The 21,856-nt window shown below is 35.1% G+C and overlaps 1 protein-coding gene across 5 annotated transcripts in view; it reads left to right on the top strand.

Annotated features, from left to right (window-relative positions):
- Positions 1–21,856, top strand: part of LOC138707859 (uncharacterized) — a 234,955-nt gene that overhangs the window by 160,748 nt on the left and 52,351 nt on the right. For all 5 annotated transcript variants that reach the window (XM_069837844.1, XM_069837848.1, XM_069837845.1 and 2 more), the window contains exons 17-20: positions 2,412–2,595; positions 10,564–10,759; positions 11,651–11,841; positions 21,592–21,750. In XM_069837844.1, coding sequence (XP_069693945.1) covers positions 2,412–2,595; positions 10,564–10,759; positions 11,651–11,841; positions 21,592–21,750 — 730 coding nt within the window. The remainder of the gene's footprint in view (positions 1–2,411; positions 2,596–10,563; positions 10,760–11,650; positions 11,842–21,591; positions 21,751–21,856) is intronic.

Below are 21,856 nucleotides of genomic sequence, written 5' to 3'. Positions count from 1 at the left end.
TTCGTTAATTAAATACTCCAGTCGCCTACATGTCATCTTGTTATTCTGATTATCTCAATTTTTCCTATTTTATTAACAACATTTCATCGGTAAAATTTTAAACCGAGATAATTCCAATTAACCGAGATAATTTTGTTGACGAATACAAATGTAGCTGTTATCTAATTTTTTTTTGGGCTGAAAACCAAAATAAACAATTTACCGACGGTGGTGAATTCGGGCCTTAGCCTTGTATTGTACATATACAGGAATCTTGCTTTATTTCCTTACTGCTAAGTAAGACTATGTACATACTTCCACAAAGATTTGTTTACATGTTGTATATGAAGGGTACACGGGAAAAACGATCAAGGTCCATCAAAAATCGAAATTGAGTTAATAATGCCATCTTATAGTGGAAAGGAAGTACTATCATGTGGTCTAGCTAGTAATAAGAAATAATCGTTCTTGACATTCCACTACGTCAATTTCTATTAAATACACACATAACAAAGTATTAAGTGCTTAAACTTTAAAATTCGTTTTTCTCGAAACTTTCTATAATGGACCTTGATTGTTATTCCCGTGTACCCTTCATATGCTGGATAAGATCAAGGCCTGTTATAACAGTAAGATGACAGAGGACTAACACAGGTAATTTGATTCACCCAATGTATATGACAGAGAGCTAAGTTACCTTCTGATTCTGACAGTCAGTATGAGTAAAAATTTATTTTCTGGTGATTGTGTTGTTGGAATGTGAAATTGATGTTTCTTGGTGTACTGCACAATTGAAGAGTGTGATTCCGAAAGTCACTCAGTTCATTTGGCCATTTTTATACATATGGTTATGGTTGAGATCTCTAGCATTATATTTTAAGCTTGTTTTCTTCTAAATCAACGCCAATCCTTGTCTGAAAGTTTATGTTATTGTGCATGTCACTTGTAAACTCGGTCAGTCCATAGACCGGTGGATAAAAAAACTAGCCCAGTCCTTGCATAAAATTGGACTTAACATGTTTTGGTATGATACTCTTCAATTGTGTGTATTGTTTCTCATGCACTCACTACATCTGCCTAACAAGCACAAAGAAAGTTTTCAGAGAATTTTCTAGGTATCGCACTTCTTATTTGTCCTATAGTACATAATCTTGTTAGAAAATTGAGAGCAACCAGGAAAAATGTAGAATACATTTTTTTGCTCCAGGAAATTCTAAATGATACAACACTTCGTATAGAACATTTTAAAATAAATTATAGTCAATTAAATGTGGGTGGTCAAGAAACAGTCTTCCATACTTTACTACTGTCTGTCCAAGTGGTTATGTCACATCTCAGTTTCCCCCACCCATTTCTGTTATCTCTTCCATGAAGGATAGTATCTGGGCTGTTGGGCTCTTTCCTGAAAATATTTGCTGTACGGAATTGGAAGTCTATGTAATATTGTACAACTGTTTAAATAATTTAATGATAAGTGCCTTGTCAAGTAAGTGAATGTTATGTGATTTTCCCGTTTCAACGATTCTGCAACATAACCACTTGGACAGACAAAATGTAATATGCAATTAAAAAATCTCGTCATTTTATTTCGAAATTTCTCTTACTGTTTTTTTTATTGATAAATCCCCGATTCATATTCATCAGCCATGTAGTGCACTGTGCTAATTTCGTGATGGAAAATTTAATTTTTAAATTGCTATTTTTTAATTGTACTCGATTTTCAAATGGTTCAATTATTGCAGCAACCAGTACTCTTGCCATTTACATGTTGAACGTCTAATGTGCCAGGAACAGTTAACTACCGTACCCTAAATTGTTCCTCAAATTAGTAGGTAGTTTCTCAGTCAAGGAGAAACGAAAAAAATCACAGTACCGTTACCCTCTTCCTATACAGTTGCACCAATGTTTGACGCAAATGTACCAGGGAATTTAATGTAACACGCAATTTTTATATCAGTATTGCGAATCCTTAGCTATTTTTATGCTGGATCTGATTGGGAGGTAAATGTAAATTATTTTTAAACATATCACTTTACATGGTCCATGGTAGACTATATATACAGCAACAACTACTACATTCAAATATCATTGTGGCCAGCAGAACATGCCTCGACTGTTTCTATCACACCAAGTGAGTCTGTAGTTTGTGTGTTGCAAACTCTGGAAATGTTAATATTTCTCGCCTTCTAAATAGCTGTATTTAAAAATAAAAACAATTAATTTCCTGGAGTTGAAGAATCAGTGTAAAGTGTCTGTCATTTACATTTACTTCTTTTAATAGACATGCAGATCAATGCTTTTAATATCCTAATCCCCTTTCTGTTTGCAATCTGTAGTGCATTGGTAGGATTACTAAAGGCAAATTTATGTTAATGAAATTTAGATTCCACTAAAAGAACTGTGTATTCTTATCTCATGTTCGATTTTTTCAGCATAAATGTGAAAGTGAAAAGAATAGGTGGAGGGTATGGATCAAAAATTTCACGTAACTCGCTAATATCCACAGCATGTGCCCTTGCCACACATGTTCTCAACAGGCCTGTGAGACTTATTATGCCTCTAGAAGCCAATATGGAAAGCATAGGAAAGAGAAATGAAGTATCATGTGACTACGAGGTAAGTCTCTGAAATAGGCCAAGTTTGAATACAAACTTGACAAGTTATATACTCTAGTTTATTTTATTGAAGTACAGTTTATAGGTAAAGGTGTAACTTTACTGCATTACCATTCCTCAATATAGGAACCAAGATTCGATTCCAGAGATTCTGTGAGATTTATGATAAACAAAGTGGCTCAAAAGCAGATTTTGTAAGTATTTCGGTTTTCCCTTCCACTCTTATTAAGCAATTACTTTGTTATCACTATATCATCTAATCATAGAGGTACACTAAACGGCAAAAAGAATGGGTCGATAGAAATGCTAAGTTCACTTGTGTAAACGCACTGCATTTCAAGGCATTGCTGTGATGTCTCATCATTGAAAGTCGTCCAATTACAATGTAGTCAACCTTACGAGCTGTGTGTGTCCCAGTGATAAGTTGTCTGACATCCACACCAGAGGTTGTGAGTTCGCCTCCCAGTATGGTAAAATTATTTTTTTATTGTAGTTTTTAATTAATTTATTAGATTAAATTTGAAATGGCATTTGTTCATAAACTGCGTTATGCCTGCCTGCCTTGTATTTAGATTTACAGTAGATTTTTTATTTATTTTATTGGGTTATTTTATGACGCTTTATCAACACCTAGGTTATTTAGCGTCTGAATGAAATGAAGGTGATAATGCCAGTGAAATGAGTCCGGGGTCCAGCACCGAAAGTTACCCATCATTTGCTCGTATTGGGTTGAGGGAAAACCTGCCTACCCATCACCTGTGGGCTATTAATAGGCGAGGCCTGGCCTGTATAAACAGAAATACTTGTTTCACATCCTAAAAAACCGGACGTATATCAAACATAAATAAATAATTAAATAAACAAAAAACAAACAATTTGTTAATATATTAACAAAAAAAGGCCTGTGGTGGGGGACTAATATCTCGTCCACAAAATTATGGAACAGGTCTAAATTCATGGCCACCTTCTCCCACACATCTGAAACTCTGTCCCACAATTCGTCAGCTGTCCGAATGGGTAGTTGTTCTGCCCAGTTAGAGCGTAGGATCCATTTGACTGTAGCCCACAAATTTTCAATTGAATTCATATCTGGTGATTTTGGAGGCTAGTCGACCAGGTCGACATCAGGCCTCCTTGTAAACCATCTTTGAATCCGGTTGGTGGTGTGTACCAGGTGATTATCCTGCTGGAAGAAAAGTGTTCCTTCTGGATATCATTCTCGGGCAGAAGGGATCATTACATTTGCCAAAATGTGTTCATAGACTTCTGCCGTAAACCAACCATGGATGTGTTCCAGAAGTCCTGCCCCATTGTATGACATCGACCTCCAAAACACGACGCTCATGCGACCCTACCTGTTAAGTCATCTCACGAAGCATTCATCGTATCAGTGGCCATCCATATGATAAACTAGGGCAGGACCGTCATTGCTACTTGAGACAATTACCTCGTCGGAGAAAATGACATTTCTCCAATCAGAGAGTAGCATATGCTAGACGGTCCACGGCATGCTCCATCGTCAAATGTTCTCCCCTCACAGCTTGATGACACTGTATGGCACACTCTCTAAAACGTCTCCTCATGGTGTGTGGGAAACCAGGAAAGTTGGACGCCATCTTGAGTTGAGAGGCAGTTCTAAAGGGGTGGTTCTCAACTTCTTTCAGTAACATGGCGTCCTCTTCCCTTGTAGAGATATAAGCTAACCAGGAATGATACTGTTCCCAACTTCACCATTCTCGATAAAAAATTTAGCCTACCACTTAGCAATTGACAAAGTTGACAGTGGGACTTCAATCTCTCTGGCCGCCATTGACGCAGAATAACCTACGCGAACCAAGGCAATGACTTGTTGACAGAGTTGTTGTCTCTGCCATTTTTAAGCATAATGACGAGACAGAACGTTTTATTAACAGACAGGAGAATTGCTTGGAAGAGAGAGGGAGTTTATTATTTATTAGAGTTTGGGCATATTCTACGAGAGTCGCCACATCAATATAGTTTTGCGAGACATTTATGATGGCAAATTTGTAATTAAAAAAAGAAGATTGTGGGAGATTCGAACTTTGAGCTACTACTATTAACTCGTTCAATAGACCAATGCCGTAATGACTTACACTACTGAGACTGTTAATATTGTTTCGGCATAATACGTGGTTTTCCTGTTGATATTGGCTTCGGTTGATTTTATGTATCTCAATTTTATTATTATTTCACTCTTCAGAGGCCCTGATGTACATCTAGAATCAAACCTCCATTCGATTTTATGACATATTTTAGACTCTTAAACAAATTACAGGAAATTTAAATGGTTTAATTATGTGTTACCTGGTGAACTACGACTTTGACGAGACGAGCATGCGCAATGTTATGTCTCTGGAACTTAGAAATTGTCGGCGGTCCATTTTTTTTTTTTTTTTGCCGTTAAGTGTACATCTACATATTCCGGAAAAGATAATCTTCTATTTTTCTTTAGTTTCTAGAAGTCACTGTTGGCTGATGAATTTATAATCTGGTGGTTCAAAGAACCATAAAATTTAAATGGTATAGTACAGGGGTAATAATGTCAAGAAATGTAACAAGTTCAGGAATTTCAGCCTGATATCACACTTGGAGAAGATTCTTCTGCAAATACTGAATCATTACTTATATTCTAAGATGAACATCTGGAAGAAGAGCAGTTTGGCTTCAAGAAGGGAAAAGGTACGAGAGATGTAATTGGACTGCTGCGAAAAATTGACGAAAGATACCTAGAGAAGAATAAAGAAGTGTATATAATATTTGTGGACCTAGAAAAGGCATCTAACAGAGTGGATTGGAATAAACCAATGGCGATCCTGAAAAAAATTGGTGTGGATTGGAAAGAGAGGAGGCTGTTCAGTAATCTTTATGTGAAACTAGTCAAAGTCACGATAGGAAAAGATGTGTCAGAAGGAAGTAAAATAGAGTGAGGAGTATCACCTACTCTGTTAAACATCTACTTGGAGGATTTAGTGAAGAACTGTTTTCAGAACATCGGAGAGGTGATACTAAGAGAAATAAGAATGAAATGCATTAGATTTGCTGATGATATGGTGGTGTTAGCAAAATAAACAATACTAAGGGATAAGCTACTGAAGTTAAATAATAGCTGTGAACATTATGGGATGAAGATAAATGCAAACAAAACGAAGACCATGGTTTTCGGAAGAAAAATAAAAAAGTTAAACGTGCGAATTCGAAATGAGGCAGTAGAGCAAATGAACAGCTTCAAATGCTTGGGGTGTACTATAAGCAGTAACATGAACCTGCTGCCAGGAAGTCAAAAGAATGATAGCCATCACTAAGGAAGCTTTTAATAGAAAAAAGAAGATCTTCTGCTGACCTGTGGAAAAAGAATTAAGATACTAGTGAAGTGCTTTGTATGGAGTGTGACATTGTATGGGGCAGAAACATGGACATTACGACGACGTGAAGAGAAGTGAATGGAAGCATTTTAAATGTGAATATGGGGAAAAATGGAACGTGTGAAATGGACAGACAGAATAAGAAATGAAATTGTGTTGGAAAGAGTGGGTGAAGAAAGATTGGTTCTGAAACTGATCAGGAAGAGGAAAAGAAATTGTTTGGGTCACTGACTGAGAAGAAACTGCCTACTGAAGGATGCACTGGAAGGAATGGTGAATGGGAGAAAAGTTTGGTGCAGAAGAAGATACCGGTATCAGATGATAGACGACATTAAGATATGTGGATCATATGCAGATAGGCCTACTAGGAGGAAGGCGGAAAATAGAAAAGATTGGAGAATGCTGGGTTTCCAGTGAAAGACCTGTCCTTGGGCAGAAAACTATGAATGAATGAGTACAGGGGTCATCATCTTGAAGCATATTTTACTAATGGCGGGTACTTGTGTTAGTCATTCACCCATAGGAAGCCAGTTGTGTAGACCAATTTACTGACAGAGTTGTTGTCCAGGCTGCACCATAGGTGGCTGGTTTACACTACACCCGTGATGAGATGAGATATGGTGATAATGATGATGATTTGTTGGAATGCCACAAGGGAACCGGAGCTCCTGGAGAAAACCCCGAGTTATCTGGACTTGCCCAACATATGCCATAAATCGGGGGTATGCCGGCGATTGAACTTTGATCCACAGAATTATGAGTCCAGTGCTCTAACCGCTAGACTACCGTGCAGTTATCTAAACAGTTTAAATACCTATATTATTTATAGCAATTGGTACAGAGATGCAAATTCAAAAATCTCTTCAACTGTAATGTCTATAATGGTGGTGATTGATAGTTCCACAGCTCTCAATAATATACAGCACTTCGTTAGTCATTGGCTGCCGCTGTTGATGAAAAGAATGTGCTGCTAGCTGACTGCACGCACCCTCGCACCTCTCAGTACCAGTAAGTTAACTTGGCATTTCCCATATCCCATACGAGAGCGAATTCATACATTGAGGAGACATAATATCTTACGAAGACTGAAAACGATATACATTTCATGCTTTCCAGAAGAACACTTCGTGCATGTCAAGTTTCATTGTGCTATATTCGATAGAATAAACATATCTTCTTTGAGTGAAAATGCACAGTGCACATCTCCTGAAACAAAGAGAGAAATTTGCATATCGAAATCATTTATTTGATATATGGGATGCTGAAAGTTCCCTGATTTCGTCTAGTTTTAAAAATGATTTCTCCACACGAGTTTAGTATTTCTGTGTGCTTTTTATAATAAAAGCATTAATTATGAAATAATTCAGAGGTTTGTTGCTGGTTTCTATGAAAACCCAGTTAGGTAATATAATACTAATTTGAAATAGATGAGTGACATAAAAACCCCAAGAAGAAGCACATACTGTATTTCAAAGACCCTTAAGACGCGTTGCCCACATTTTTACATAGGACAGACAGGAAGATCCTTTCACACAAGATATAATGAACATATTAAAGCTATAACCAAACCCTACATCACATCAAATTATGCAGACCACATTATCAACAATAATCATGACTACAATAATATAGAAACAGATATGGAAATTTTACACATCACACCAAAAAGTTCACAGTTAAGCATCCTAGAACAATACGAAATATATAAACATACAATAACATACCCACAACATATACTTAACACACAATTACAGTTCAATACCCACACATTATTCGACGTCATGATACGTCATAAGCAGGGAACGGATTTATATGGACTAAAAATATATGAAATATGTAAATATATATGTAGTTATTTTTACCAAAATATGGAATTAAATATGGATTTTTACCAAAATATGGAATTAAATATGGACTTAAAATTATAAAAAAATGACTATGTACGTTAAATATTGGTACATTTTAATCAAACTAAACAAAAAATATAATGGACGTACCTTATCTTCCAATGTAGTTTCAACAAAACACAATTTTTATTGTCTGTTACCATAACAATAGGTTACAAACATTTCTTTCAAGTGCTGAAAAGTGAATCTTCTTCTATTGTCTCTGAGGATAGATTTATACTGACTAAAAGAGCGTTCGACGTCACAAGAAGTAACTGGTACATAATTCAATTTCACAATGTCTGCTGGGGATAAGTCCAAGTTAATCTTCACTGTTGATTCACCACTCATCACAGCAACAACCTTTTGTAGTTCTTCATATCCAGGGTTTTTTGAAAGTACAGTGTCCACCTTAGCTCTTACTGCATCTGCAACTTTACCTCTACCACGATTCAGTTGTTCCACAGTACTATTTATAATTTCAAAACTTTCAGATAGTGAAAGGTGCCTATTTTGGAGACTTTTGAGCGTTTTTATGATGCATGAAAATGTATGCTGAATGTGAGCTAAGTCATTCTTCACACTTATGTCACAGGTAACTGTTTTCGCAGTATCAATTGAGACTGCATCTTCAGAGTCCAATGCAAGGAGAACATTGTTAATAGAGTCTATATGTTCGGCATAATATTCAACTGCTTCTAGCCATGTACCCCATCTAGTTAAAATTGGCTTTGGTGGCAATGGAATTTCAGGGTACATTTCTTTCAACACGTTAACTCTACTGGGAGCTTTGAGAAATACTTTTTTCACTGATGAAATCAACAAATCTACTTTAGGGAAATTGTCTCTGACCACTTCTGCCACACGATGAAATGCATGCGCCACACAAGTAAAATGAGTCAATTTAGGATATACAACAGATAATGCTTGTCCAGCTTTGACCATATAAGGGGCAGCATCGCTAATAAAGAATAACACATTATCGTACATAATACCCTTTGGCCACAGGATACCCATAGCTTCGTTGAACAGTTTAACTATAGTTTTGTTATTGCACTTTTCTAGAACATCACAATGTAAAAGAATTCGTTCAGAATATTGTTCACTTAACAAACCGATAACTACATTACCAACAAGTCTACCTTCTTTGTCGGGAGTCTCATCAATGGAAACCCAAATTGAACTATCTTTAATTTCATCTCTTATCTTCTGTATTGTCTCATCGTAGATGGATGGAGCATACGTCTTCCTAAGTGTTGACTCATCCGGGATTGTATGTTGAGTATATTTTTCAAGGAATTCCCTGAAGACCTTATTCTTTAGTTTGTAGAGAGGAATATCAGCAGAGATGAGAGAACGGCACAGGTCGATGTTAAACTCAGATCTTACATTCGATGTTGTTGGTTGTGTTAAAAACAATTGTCTCTGCTTGGAATTTAGTTGTTTGTTGGCCTGATGTTTACTAGTTGTAATGTGTTGTTGCACCAGGAACTTTTGTGTAGATGATACTGCACACTGACACAAATTACAAAATAATATTTTATTGTCAGTTGATAAACCATCTTCTTTAAATTCTGAAATGTAACTTGTTAGTTTTGATTTTAAATTGACTGAATGACGTACTTTTGGCATATTTACCGTCTTTATAGTATGATTTACAAAACTGAACCTATGTGTACTCTGACTGGCATTTAACTGTTGAGCTGCACAACTGAAGTCTGTTAAAAATTTTAAATTAAATTAATACAGTTTTGTAACTTACTTTCCCATTGTTGATAGGACTGCTAATTTTCAAATAACTCTGATGTTAAAGGGATTACTGAACATGTGTTTAAATCTCTATTGTTGAAATGTATTTTTAAAAGTTAATGGAATTTTGTTTTGTTTTATTGTTAAACCTAATATAATATGGACTGTTTTATATGAAATATGGAAAATATATGGAAATTAACGAAAATATGTACTAAACTCTAAAATATGGAAAAATATGGAAAATAAAAGTAGGATTTTTCAACCCTACACATTGTGAAACATAAAGATAATGCAAAATATAAATTATATTAGCTTTATAAGTAAATATGTATTTACATATAAATCCTTTCCCTGGTCATAAGACACAAACAACCAGCCCCCACCATAAGAGCAACACACCCCCCCACCCCTACCATCGACAAATGCACATAGCAGAATCAAGATCACCAGTAGTTCAGGAGACACTGAAGAAGACGAGACATAATGTCGAAACGGGCCGTCTGTCGAAGGTACATACCTTTTTTAAAGTTTTAACACTTTTTAACATATGACTAAGTAATTTTATGTTTTAACAAAGTGTTAACATGAACTTTAATCAATTAATCAATGATATAGTAAGTCTTTTTATTGTGTTTAGAATATAATTCGACACACAGTATGATGTACATCCTTAAATTGGTCCCTGTAGATGTATTACAATCTTTGGTCGAAATTTCACAAGAGGTAGGAGCTGAATGAGAGGAGAGATTGAGAGACACATTAGAATATTTTATATAGGAATGTAAAAAATAAAATCGAGGAAAGCAGTTAATGAGATAATAATTCTTGAAATATTTTGCTAATGTATGACTGCCTAACAACTTATCTTATATCTTAGCGTGATTACATATATGAGATTTATAAGAAGTTATGTACTGTACTACAGCTTTACCTATCTAATTATTTCAGGTAGGAACAGACGATGATGGGAAGGTGCTATATTTGAAAGCTGATGTGTATGAGAACGCAGGTTCTTCATGGAATGAAAAAGTGGTACCTGATACAATTAGTTTCATGGGAAGTTGTTACGACACAAGCAGTTGGAAAGTGAAAGGTTTTGGTGTTTTGACAGATATTCCTTCAGCTACATGGTGTAGAGCGCCAGGTAAGACATAACTCGTTTGTAGACGAGATTTTAAAATGTGTAGATGTATAATTGTAAAAGGTCAAAGTTTCGTAACTTCATTGCTAAAAGAAAACTGCTGCAACTTTTTTTTTTATGAAAAGTAAATTGTTAAATGACTACAGTCAAAATATCACTCTGACTTAACATTTGGCAAAGATTCCCGAATGTGACAAAAGAGATGCTTGTGGTGGATAAGATTGGAGAGTGAGGGGTTTTCCGATTTTCTTCCATCTCCATTAACATTACAAATTTAATTCTGCATTCACTCCCCATTTCATCCAACTGTCTCTTCATTTCATAACATATTATTAGAATCTTGCGTTTGATTTCCTAAAGCCTTCAAGCAATCCGCAACAGTGTAGGTATGTGTAGAGTATAGACCGGCGTCACCCGAACCTACTACATAGTTCAGGTTCAGTGAACATACGAAAACAAAACAAAGCTAAGTTGTTTGAAATGAATGCTCCAATAGAAGAATTTCGAGAATCTAACTCAATGTATGAGTTTACAGCCAGGATGATATCATAAGAGCAACATCAGAGAAAACACAAATTATGGACATTTCCAAAACTAAGAAATGTTACATATTAGAAACAAGTAGCCTACCTGTAAAGATGAAAGACTATTGAAAGCTATTTTGATTATTCATGATATCTGCACTAGACGTCTCTGCATTGAATTGAAGCAATTAAGTGATAGCACATAGACAATTGTTACAATATCTGAAAAAGACATGCAAGTATACTTCAGAAAACCTACCCTTGACAATCATTTTGTCTGCTGAAAATTTAGTTTGTTGAAGACGCTACTTTAACTTGAACCATTGGGTAGAAACCATAGGCATTTTCATTGACAAGTTCTTTTTTCCAGGTTCGACTGAAGGAATTGGCATGATTGAGCATATTATGGAGCATATAGCCAAAGTTGTCAAGAAGGAGCCAATGGATGTTAGGCTTATCAATATTCCAGCAGAAGATAAAGCCATACACGAGATGATACAAGATCTCAAAAAATCTTCAGATTTTGATGCAAGGAAACAAAGTATTGATGAATTCAACAAGGCAAGTTTTATTGTCTAATTATCATACAGAATCTCTTAAAACTGTTGCAATGTTTAGAAGGTACGGTACCGGTATTACTTATGTTTTGCACATCTTTTTTGGTCTCAGAAACTCGCTCAAATTGTTTACCTAAGATATCTGTGTTAATGTTAACATAATTGCCAGTAATAACATTAAAAATTCTACTTTTTTTTTAAGCATTGTTTCTGAACATATTTTACCAGTTAATAATTTTACTTTTACCTTAATATAGCCTAATACAGACACTTAACCCTCAATACACTAATGCACTGAAAGTCATTTATAACTTAACTCTAAAGTAATTGTATTCATTTAAAGTTTGCAACTTATTGAAAGTTAGCATTACACTTGCAATTTCTTCCTCTTTCTTGGAATTACAAAATGTTCTCTAACAAAAATAAAGCGCACAAATTAAGATTTTCTTCTCCATTTTAGTCACCATATAAAAGAATCGTTATTTCACGATTGTATATGTTAGACGAATTATTGGTAATTAGACTGTCGTCTTTCCAGTCAAACCATTTAAATTAATTGAATATTAATGTGATAATTCTTTAAACAAATCACATTAGTGCCTTTTTAACCTAATGATTTTTCTTCAGTTATTACAATCTTGAAGTATGTGAATATTTCTCAGATATGCCACAGTATATTAATTTTCAACAGAGAATTAAAAAAAAATAATCCAGTAGTGCAGAATAAAAATTTATGTCGTGCAGAAAACGATCTGATTGGTACAAGGGAAACAGTGTTTTATTGCAAAACAAATTAAATTTTTTGTAGTATATCATAGTGTTGCCAGCACTTTAGATACTTTGTACCGGTACTAAAGAACATGAAAAATATCATAACAGTAAATGTTAATTCCACTGCTAGTGCACTCAGGCAAGTGTGGTTCTGCAGCCTGGAGTGCCATTAGTACTACTAACTAACGTGTATGTATTGCAGTATGGTCAGCTTAGGAGACTATCTGAAGCACCAAACTTCTTGCACACGTGTCCATAAGCATTAACATTGGAAACTGTCTAAACATTATGACAGTTCAATTTTTTCTGTTATTGTCGTATATTCTTAAGTCCGATACAATCCATTACATTCATAAATAGTATCTGAATAATTAACCATAATTAAAATGGGGTCATTTGTCACCCAGTGAATTTTAATTTATTGCTACGTGTATCCATTTAGGTGTACACATTTGCTAATATCAATAGCTGCTCATTGGAAGTTAATAACATGATATTGGTCCACTAGCTGCGTTCAATCTTTGTGCATTGTTGTAAAAACGATCTGAAAACAACTGGGGAACACCAGTCACCCATGCGCCTAATTGGGTGACATTTTGAGGTGAATTTTATTAGATTAACAAAGATGTACTCATTTTTAGTTTCCTATTTTATATAATATCAACTTCTTGATCAATATTGTATGATATGGCAATACATAGACCTACTCAGTCATCAACAGTAAGCGAACGTGTGTGGACGCATGTGAGTGGAGCTTAAGTAGATAGGAAGCAGTGTAGAGAGGGCAATGTCCTATGAGTAAGACTGGACGTAAATGGAGCTACTAGCTACCACCACCACCATCAGTGGTTGTATTTTGTATGGAGTTTTAATAGATTCAGCACAGACACGCATTCGTATAGGCCACGTGATATGTTAGTGGCTGTGTCTTGCTGTTTGTGACTCCATTCGACCACTATTAGGTCATGCAAACACAGCAGCCACTAGCGTCTGCCACGCCATTTTTAGCTTCCCACTCACTACCTCACATACCGGTAATAATTCATTGAATATTGTCAAACTCATTCGAAAATACTTAAATTTATTTCGTGCCTCTTGGGCTCCTCGAAATGCTTAGCAAAATGACCATGTTCACTGTGAGTTCTCAATCTTGAATGTACCTAAAAATGGCAGTCTCTTAGTCATCGTCGTCATATTATTGATATTGCAACCAATGCTTCCATATTGGAATCCACTTTGCTACTGACGAGCAGTTGGACAAAGTATCTGCATACAGTGGGGACCACTAGTGGTCGTGTTTAGTGCTATTTTCTTGTGGTAGTATATAAAAGTGGAATTGAACTTAGATATGTTGGTCAGCTATGAAAGAAAGGTCGATAAGACGGGCTTTGGAACTTGGGAAACAGCATTTTATATCAGCAAATGATTATGATAATTTTTGGAAGAGCAATATGATATAGTATATAAGAAAAGTATAGGGAAGGGCAGTAAAATGAAAGTTTCCTATTAACTGTGACGAAAGAAAGAAGTGATTCATGTGAGGGAGATAATTTTTCTGTTAAACAGATCATATAGATGTTGTATGTCGGTAAAACTGAAGTTTACGAGATTCCAAAGAAAAAAACGGACATTTTTAAGCTGAGGGAAATGCTGTGCTAATGGAAAAATAGAAAGAGAACTTTAGAAAACTGCAAATGAAGACATTAATTAAATAATATGGAAGTGGTTTCTTAGTGCCAGGGCGAAATGTCACTGTGTGTCTGGTCCTATGATATACCATAGGGATATACTAGAAAAATGTGCTTAGTGGGATCGTAAATCAGACAAGCACCCAGAATAAATCCCATATCCCAAACAAAATGAACAATAATAAGGCACTGTTTATGTACACCCCTGGAACATTGTTACTCTGTCAACATTTGGAGGCAGTATAATGAGTGTGAATCCACGTTTCGTCCATATATATATATGGCTTAATTTTCCCTTGTTCATTTCTTTTATGTGTTCTAAGAAATGGTACCTCACTCGCTCATGGGAAAAACCCCGCGTCACAGGGGAAGGCATAACTGATCGCACTTTATAATCTTATTTGCAGGCAGTTTATTACTTTTACGAGGCAGTCTAATTTTTCTCATTCCCCTTCCTTCATATTGGCCCTTCTATTTTATTCTTTTACTGTAGTTGGTACAAGCAATAGCACATTCAGTGCTGTTAGTAGCAGGTATTTCCAGACTTCTTTCTTCTCTTGATTATAGAATTTAAAAACCTTGTAAACAACACTCTGAGTTTGTTTATGAACATTTACATTGCCTTTACACTCCATCACAAGCACAGTGGATACACGTGCACTACACTATAACTGTAGTGACCTCTAATTCACATTCTGTCCATGCATCCGCTCATGTCGGCTGACTAATACCATTTTAGCTAAGAGCCATGACACACACACATCATTGATAATTTGAGTTGAGGCTGTAATATTTTCAGTATCTCTGATTGAGGTTCTGGCTGATATGTACTTCTATTATCAGGCAGTATATCATCGCTGTCCTCCAAAATCTGCTATGTGCATTTAAACAGATTTTGCAGGAGAAAGAGAGAAGCATTATCACTTAATTTCTTGATTTTCGAAGCTACTTTTGGTATAATTTCATCATCTTATGTATTGATTGAAATATGCCAAAAGTAGCTTTGAAAATAAACGGAATTAAAAGTGATAATGCTTTTATCTTTCTCCTGAAAAATCTGTTTAAATGCATATAGTGGATTTTGGAGGTGGAGTGACGATATCTCACTTTACGATATGTGTTGGAAGGAGAACAGTTTGTAGAGTATGATCCCAAAATGTGTTCAGTCCATTCTCATGAAAGGACTGAGCTAGTTTTTTTATCCACCAGGCTATGAACTCAGCAAGTTTTCATGTAACATGCACAATAACACAAACTTTTAGACAAGAATTGGCGTTGTTTTGGAAGGAAAGAAGTTTAAAATATAATTATAGGGGTCTAAAAATGTCATATATATGTATGAATAATAAAAATGGCTAAATGTACTGAGCGAGTTTTGGGATCACACTCTTCATTTGTATACATCTGAAGTCTAATTAATTAAATGTTACTAGTAAGCGATAAATGCAATGGAGGAAGAAAGGAACTGACCTCCCTACCGCATTATCTCCTGACTTAGTTGTCTCATGAGTGATGCCTTATTAGTGTTACCTGTGAGGTTCCAACCTGTCTTCGGACAATTAACTAAACAATACTACTTTCAGCTCATAGTATTCGAGCATCTATAGAGTATATGAAGAGTACAGGGGATAAACAGTCAAAGTCACAGTTCTCATAAGGGTGATGTCATCATCTAATTCAGTATATTACTGCGTACTTTAGTGTTATTCTTATCAAAAACTCGTAAAGACGAATTATAAACACTGATAGCCATCCTTTCCTACTTTTTCATTAGGAACAGCAATAAATGTTGCAGTAATATACTAAATTAGAAGATGACATTGCCCTTAAGAGAAATGTGACTGATTGTTTCCCCCCCCCCTCCGTACTCTTCATATATTTTCTTCTCCATTGAAAAGTATCCTATATTTTTATATAAGTCCCGCGCCATGGTGTCGTGGTCTAAGGCATCCTGTCTAGGATTCGCTTTAACGGAATGCATTCTGGTTTGAGTCCTCATGGGGGAAGAAATTTTCTCATGAAATTCCGACCAGTGTATGGTACCAGTGCCCACCCAACATCGTGATGCACTTGGGGAGCTACAATAGGTAGCGAAATCCAGTTGCGAATGCCAGCTATAATGGGTGGGGGGATCATCATGCTAACCACATGATACCTTCATTCTGGTTGGATGATCGCCCACCTCTGCTTCTGCATGTGGGCATGAGGCCAGCAGCCGGCTGGTCGGTCTAGGCCCTTCACGGGCTGTAGCGCCACTGATTATTATTTTTATATAATGGCAGTTTTACAATACAAATTCTTGACAAGTGATACAATAATTTCATATTTACATATTTTCTCTGAAGAATTTCCTTTTACTGGAGAGATAAAATTTAATAGATAAATTGACTGATAGATAGGCAAGTACACATAGACGATATGCTAAAAATCTACATTTTTGGTGGGAGGGCTACTAAATTTATTTATTGCTGTAAATAATTCAAATTTATTTTTTTGCACAATCTCAGAACATTCTATGTAAAGGCCTTTGATTCCGAATACTTCTGCTATGTTTGCTACAGTTTCTGACTTTTTGCAACCAGGACTTAGCAAAACAGTTAACAAGATTGGTGAGTGCGGACACGTTTTATGGATATTTTCGTACAAATATTGCTTGTTAACTAGTTTATTGTACTGTGATATTGAAAACATGAATATAACAGTTTGAAAACCTTCCTTTGCCCTTTTTTTAATTACATAAAGAGGTAATTGCGTGTGTGTTTGTGTTAGTAATAATTATAACAAGTAAATTATGTCATTTTACTGGTCTTATTTGGTCTTAAATTAAATTTACTTTAGTTTTACTTTATTGTTTGTTGATCCATTTTTGATGAAGTTAGGCGTTTTTAACAAATTGGAGTCACTACTGAGTATTTCAATGTAATTGTGCTGAAAAATTGTTATAACTTTTACTAAATATGTCCTTTATAGTGGCAGCCCACCCATAAGGGTTGTAGGACTGCAGCCCTCTCTGAAATTTTAAATGAAAACTAAATACCGTACATGAATAATTTGTTAGGAAATTATGTATATTTTTAAAGTTATGCCTATATCACAGAAATTATATATCTGTGTATTTGTGTTGAGCTAACACTACCCACTGTAAATGTAAGTGCGTACAGCACTGATATAATACAATAAAACCGGTTCAAATCAGAATCTGAATAATCCGGAATTCTGTCCATTTCAGAACACTTGATTGGTTCTGGCGAATTTCATATGTACTGTGTGTAGCTATTCCTGAATAAAACGGGAACTGTCCAATGCGGAAACAGAAACTGTCTACTGTTTGTACAAAATATGTAGGTTACTAAGATAAAAACAAGTTTTCTTTGCAAAATTTTAGAGGGTGCGAGAGTATGTTGGCCTGGTGGTCATAAATTTTATTACCCTGTTGACTAGGCAGACAAGTCCCTTCAAAAATTTTCCATGCTACTCACCCTGTGTACTGTCATAGCTGGGCAGAGTGTAAGTGTAATGATTTCGTGGTAAAAAATGAAGTCACGTAAAAATGTGGCACTATCATTAAGTGATGAAGTAAAAGTTATTGAGTTAAGGGAAAATTAGAAACAAAGTGTATGGGGAATCATGTTGAAGTTCAGTTGTGGAAAACTCAGTTGTATGACACTATAAAAAATAAAGACCATATCATGAGTACCCTAGTGGCTTGCAGCCAATAATGGTGACATAAACAGAAAACAGAAAGTAACTGGTTATGTGAAAATAAATGAACTGTTGTGAGTGGGTTCTTCATGCCCTTTCACGCAGATTCCCTACATTCTGCATAGCAATCCCTTGAACTGGCAAAGAAATTAGATAAACCAGAATTCAATGCTTCTAATGGGTGGCTCTTAGTCCAATTAAATAATGTGCAGTGATACACAGGACAGTACTATAGTATAGTGTTAGATATTAAATTTAATGTGATTAGTAAACTTTAGTACTGTTTCATGAGTGAGTTATGATAACATTTATACAGAAAATGGGATTTTCATCAAGATGATTCACCAAAGGATTAAGCAACAGAAAACTGATTTAATGTGAGTAGTTTTAAACAGAATATTTCGTACTTACAGAAATGATAAAATATTCCATTTTAACTTCAAACCTGAATAATATGGAAATCTGTTCACAACGGAAAAAAAAATTAGGATCATGTCGTCCACACTTGTGGAGTAACGGTTAGCATGTCTGGCCATGAAACCAGGTGGCTCGGGCTCGAATCCCAGTCGGGACAAGTTACCTGGTTGAGGTTTTCCCTCAACTCAATATGAGCAAATGCTGGGTAACTTTCAGTGCTGGACCCCGGACTCATTTCACTGGCATTATCACATTCATCTCATTCAGATGCTAAATTACCTAAGATGTTGATAAAGCATCGTAAAATAACCTACTAAAATAAAAATAAAAAAAGGATCATGTCACTGCTATCTGGAACCATACACGGGCGTGCCCCTCCTAGACAAGTGCGCATGGTATCTGAGTGGCTGAGTTGGTGTGGAGTGAGCTTTTGTGAAATCTTTCAGACAGGCTGTATTCTGACCAGCCTGAAACCAGTTATTCGCAGATTTCACAGTGTGTTCTTCCTATTGTGACAAACCCAATCATTTTATTCTTGTAATTTTTTTTAACCATCTGCTGTTAGAGTCCAGAATTTTACAGTATATTAACATATTTTATATCTCCTTCAGTTTTAAGAAGAATATGAATCAGAACAATGTTAAATATTTACAGAATATCTGTCTTTCATTGTTCGCTCTTGCAGAGAAGATTGAAATTAAAATTGTATACCGTGAAACTTCGGATTTAGTTATTTCTCAGAAATCGTCGAGCAGAAATCAGTCTTATTCTATGGAGTTCTATTCTGCTTTTTATTCCAGAACATAAGTGGTTTTGTGTCTGTTCTTAAAAATGCCCTATTTTGCTTTCAGTACTGGTTATTTGGAGGTAATGCAATTTGGACAAAAGCTAAAGTGAATGATTTAAATAAGCATTTAGACGAGAAAGTTAAACAGTATGATGATTCAAAACGTATAAAGAATGTGACTGATTTAGTATGCATGTATTTATTCACACTGCAAATAGGTATATACCCGGTGGCAGTGGTACCTAATTACACTCAATAATGGCAGTTAATAATAAACACAATTATTAAAAATACAATTAATAATAAATTAATAATAATAATAATAATAATAATAATAACAGGGAGCATCCTAAATTAAATGAAACACGATCACTTAAAATAACATTTAAAGTAAATCTAAATTATATCTTAACCCTAGGTTCGAACTAAAACCCACGAGTATATGTTCATACCTGCACAAGTACCTTTCAGCACTACACTCATTTCGCTGACAACTCACTCACTGCAATGGAACTACGACACAGTTTACTGGTTCTATCCTGATTTCACTAACACTTCAAAAATATTTCACTGTTCAAATACTTTGCACTGCCATTATAAACTATGAAACTTCACTGACAGTTATGTTAAGAAAAATAAATAATGCATAATACAGTAGATAAGCAATGCTCACAGGCACCAAATAAACAGAATGAAAATATGAGAGAAAATCGAGAAATTCTCTCGAAAGTTATTGACTGCATTTAGTTTCGTGAAAAATTTTGACAGTACTGTGCATGAAAGAGTCTGGGTGTTTTTAATCCAAAATGCTGAAAGATTATCAGAATATATTTTAGAAAAAATAAATACAGTTTTGACTGAAAATGATGACAAACTTATTGCCCAGACTTATGACATAACTTCTGTAATGATTGGGGAGAAGGGAGAAGTGTAGGTAATTCTTAAATAATTATACATATACGCACATTGGAAAGTCGTGATTGAAAAAGTCGTTAATTTTAATGATAAAATAATCTGTCAATTTTATAATTGCAAAGAAAGGAGGCTGGGAATTAGGCAGTGACATTTCTTAAACTTAATAAGAACACATCCAGACTGCATACTTTCATTATTATTTTTTACTTAAACTCTTAAGTATTTAAGTTATAGTATTTCGTAACTTTAAACCTAATCATAGTTTAGAAATGATTTTCAACAGCAGCAGCAGCACCAAGAAGAATTGAACCAGAATTAGTTATGGTTTCAGCTTCAATACAGGTCAAAAATTAATAATATAAATTTCACTCTGATATTTGTTGATAATTTTTATAGACTAAAAATTCCAGTTCAGCCCTACCAAACAAAACTCTCACAGCCACCACTGGTGATTATATAAACCATAATATGTGTATGGTATTATATGCTTTGTATAAAGTACCAGTGATGGTTATATATTATATAGCAAACCCACTAACATTTCGTTTTCTTTTCACATGCATTCTCTTATGCAGAAACCACTTAATACGGACATTCTTCAACTTCTGTGTTACAGCAATACTATTTATCTTGGCATATCTAAATGTCACTCCACATAAAGCAGAAGTGGGTATTATATAGGCCTATAGTATATACCGGTAACCATTTATGCTGCAATCACTGAATACACTTGATTTTAACATTCCATATTAAATTCACCCAATTTGTTGTCACTGTAGTTAATGAAGTTTTACTTATGCAGTTTCTTGAGAGAAATACATTCCTTATGTTGACAACAATAAATTGGCACTTTTTCGAGGACTCAAGTGGCTTAGTGCATGAAACTCTTTCATTCGCCATTAGAATTTTTCATTCTCTTATAGCACTCGTGCAGCAGTTGAAACACAGGTATGATTTATACTCCATTAATGTTTTCGAATTCTTGAAAAAACATTTGAACATATATAATCAATTTTCTTCCATTTGCAAAATTTTTGTTGCTTTTTTCCATATGTATTAAAATTATCAAAAATATAAACAATAAAATCGTCAAATAATGAAATATTCCATGTTTCTACAGATTTATTTTACCCAGAAATGAACCATACACGAAAATTCTTAGAAAACCAGGTCGTGAACAAGTATTCCTGGCCAGAGAATTCGTCTCAGAGGATTATAATAATGAATGACACTAGCATGTCACTGCCAATCTTAACTGTGTGAATGGGAGTGGAATAATTTAATTTCTGCAGTAATTCCTGAAGTGCACCAATTAAGTTACTATGGAAATTTACCATATTGCCACACATATACCAAAACTACATCAGATTACACCAAGTGTCAAAGCACACTAAGTTTGTTCTATGGTGAATCGAGGTTTAATTGGTTTAATGGAAAATTGAAGTAAATTGTACATCTTTTCTTTTTTCGACAGAATAATCGATGGATGAAGAGAGGAATTTCAATAGTGCCAATGAAATATGGGCTGGCATATGCTGGAAATTTCTCTGCACTTGTTTCTATATATGCTGTAGATGGAACAGTGGCAGTAACACATGGAGGCATAGAATGTGGTCAAGGAATCAATACTAAAGTGAGTATATAAAAGTTGGCGTGAAGGTAAAGGTCTCTAACCCCTTAAAATATTCAGTCCATTAGACAAGTCAGGAAAAGCTGATGCATGTATTTCGTTAAAAAAA

This window comes from Periplaneta americana, chromosome 10, assembly GCF_040183065.1.
Source record: "Periplaneta americana isolate PAMFEO1 chromosome 10, P.americana_PAMFEO1_priV1, whole genome shotgun sequence".
NCBI lineage: Eukaryota > Metazoa > Arthropoda > Insecta > Blattodea > Blattidae > Periplaneta > Periplaneta americana.
The sequence above is the reverse complement of the archived record's forward strand: the minus strand, read 5'-3'. Positions and strand labels throughout refer to the sequence as shown.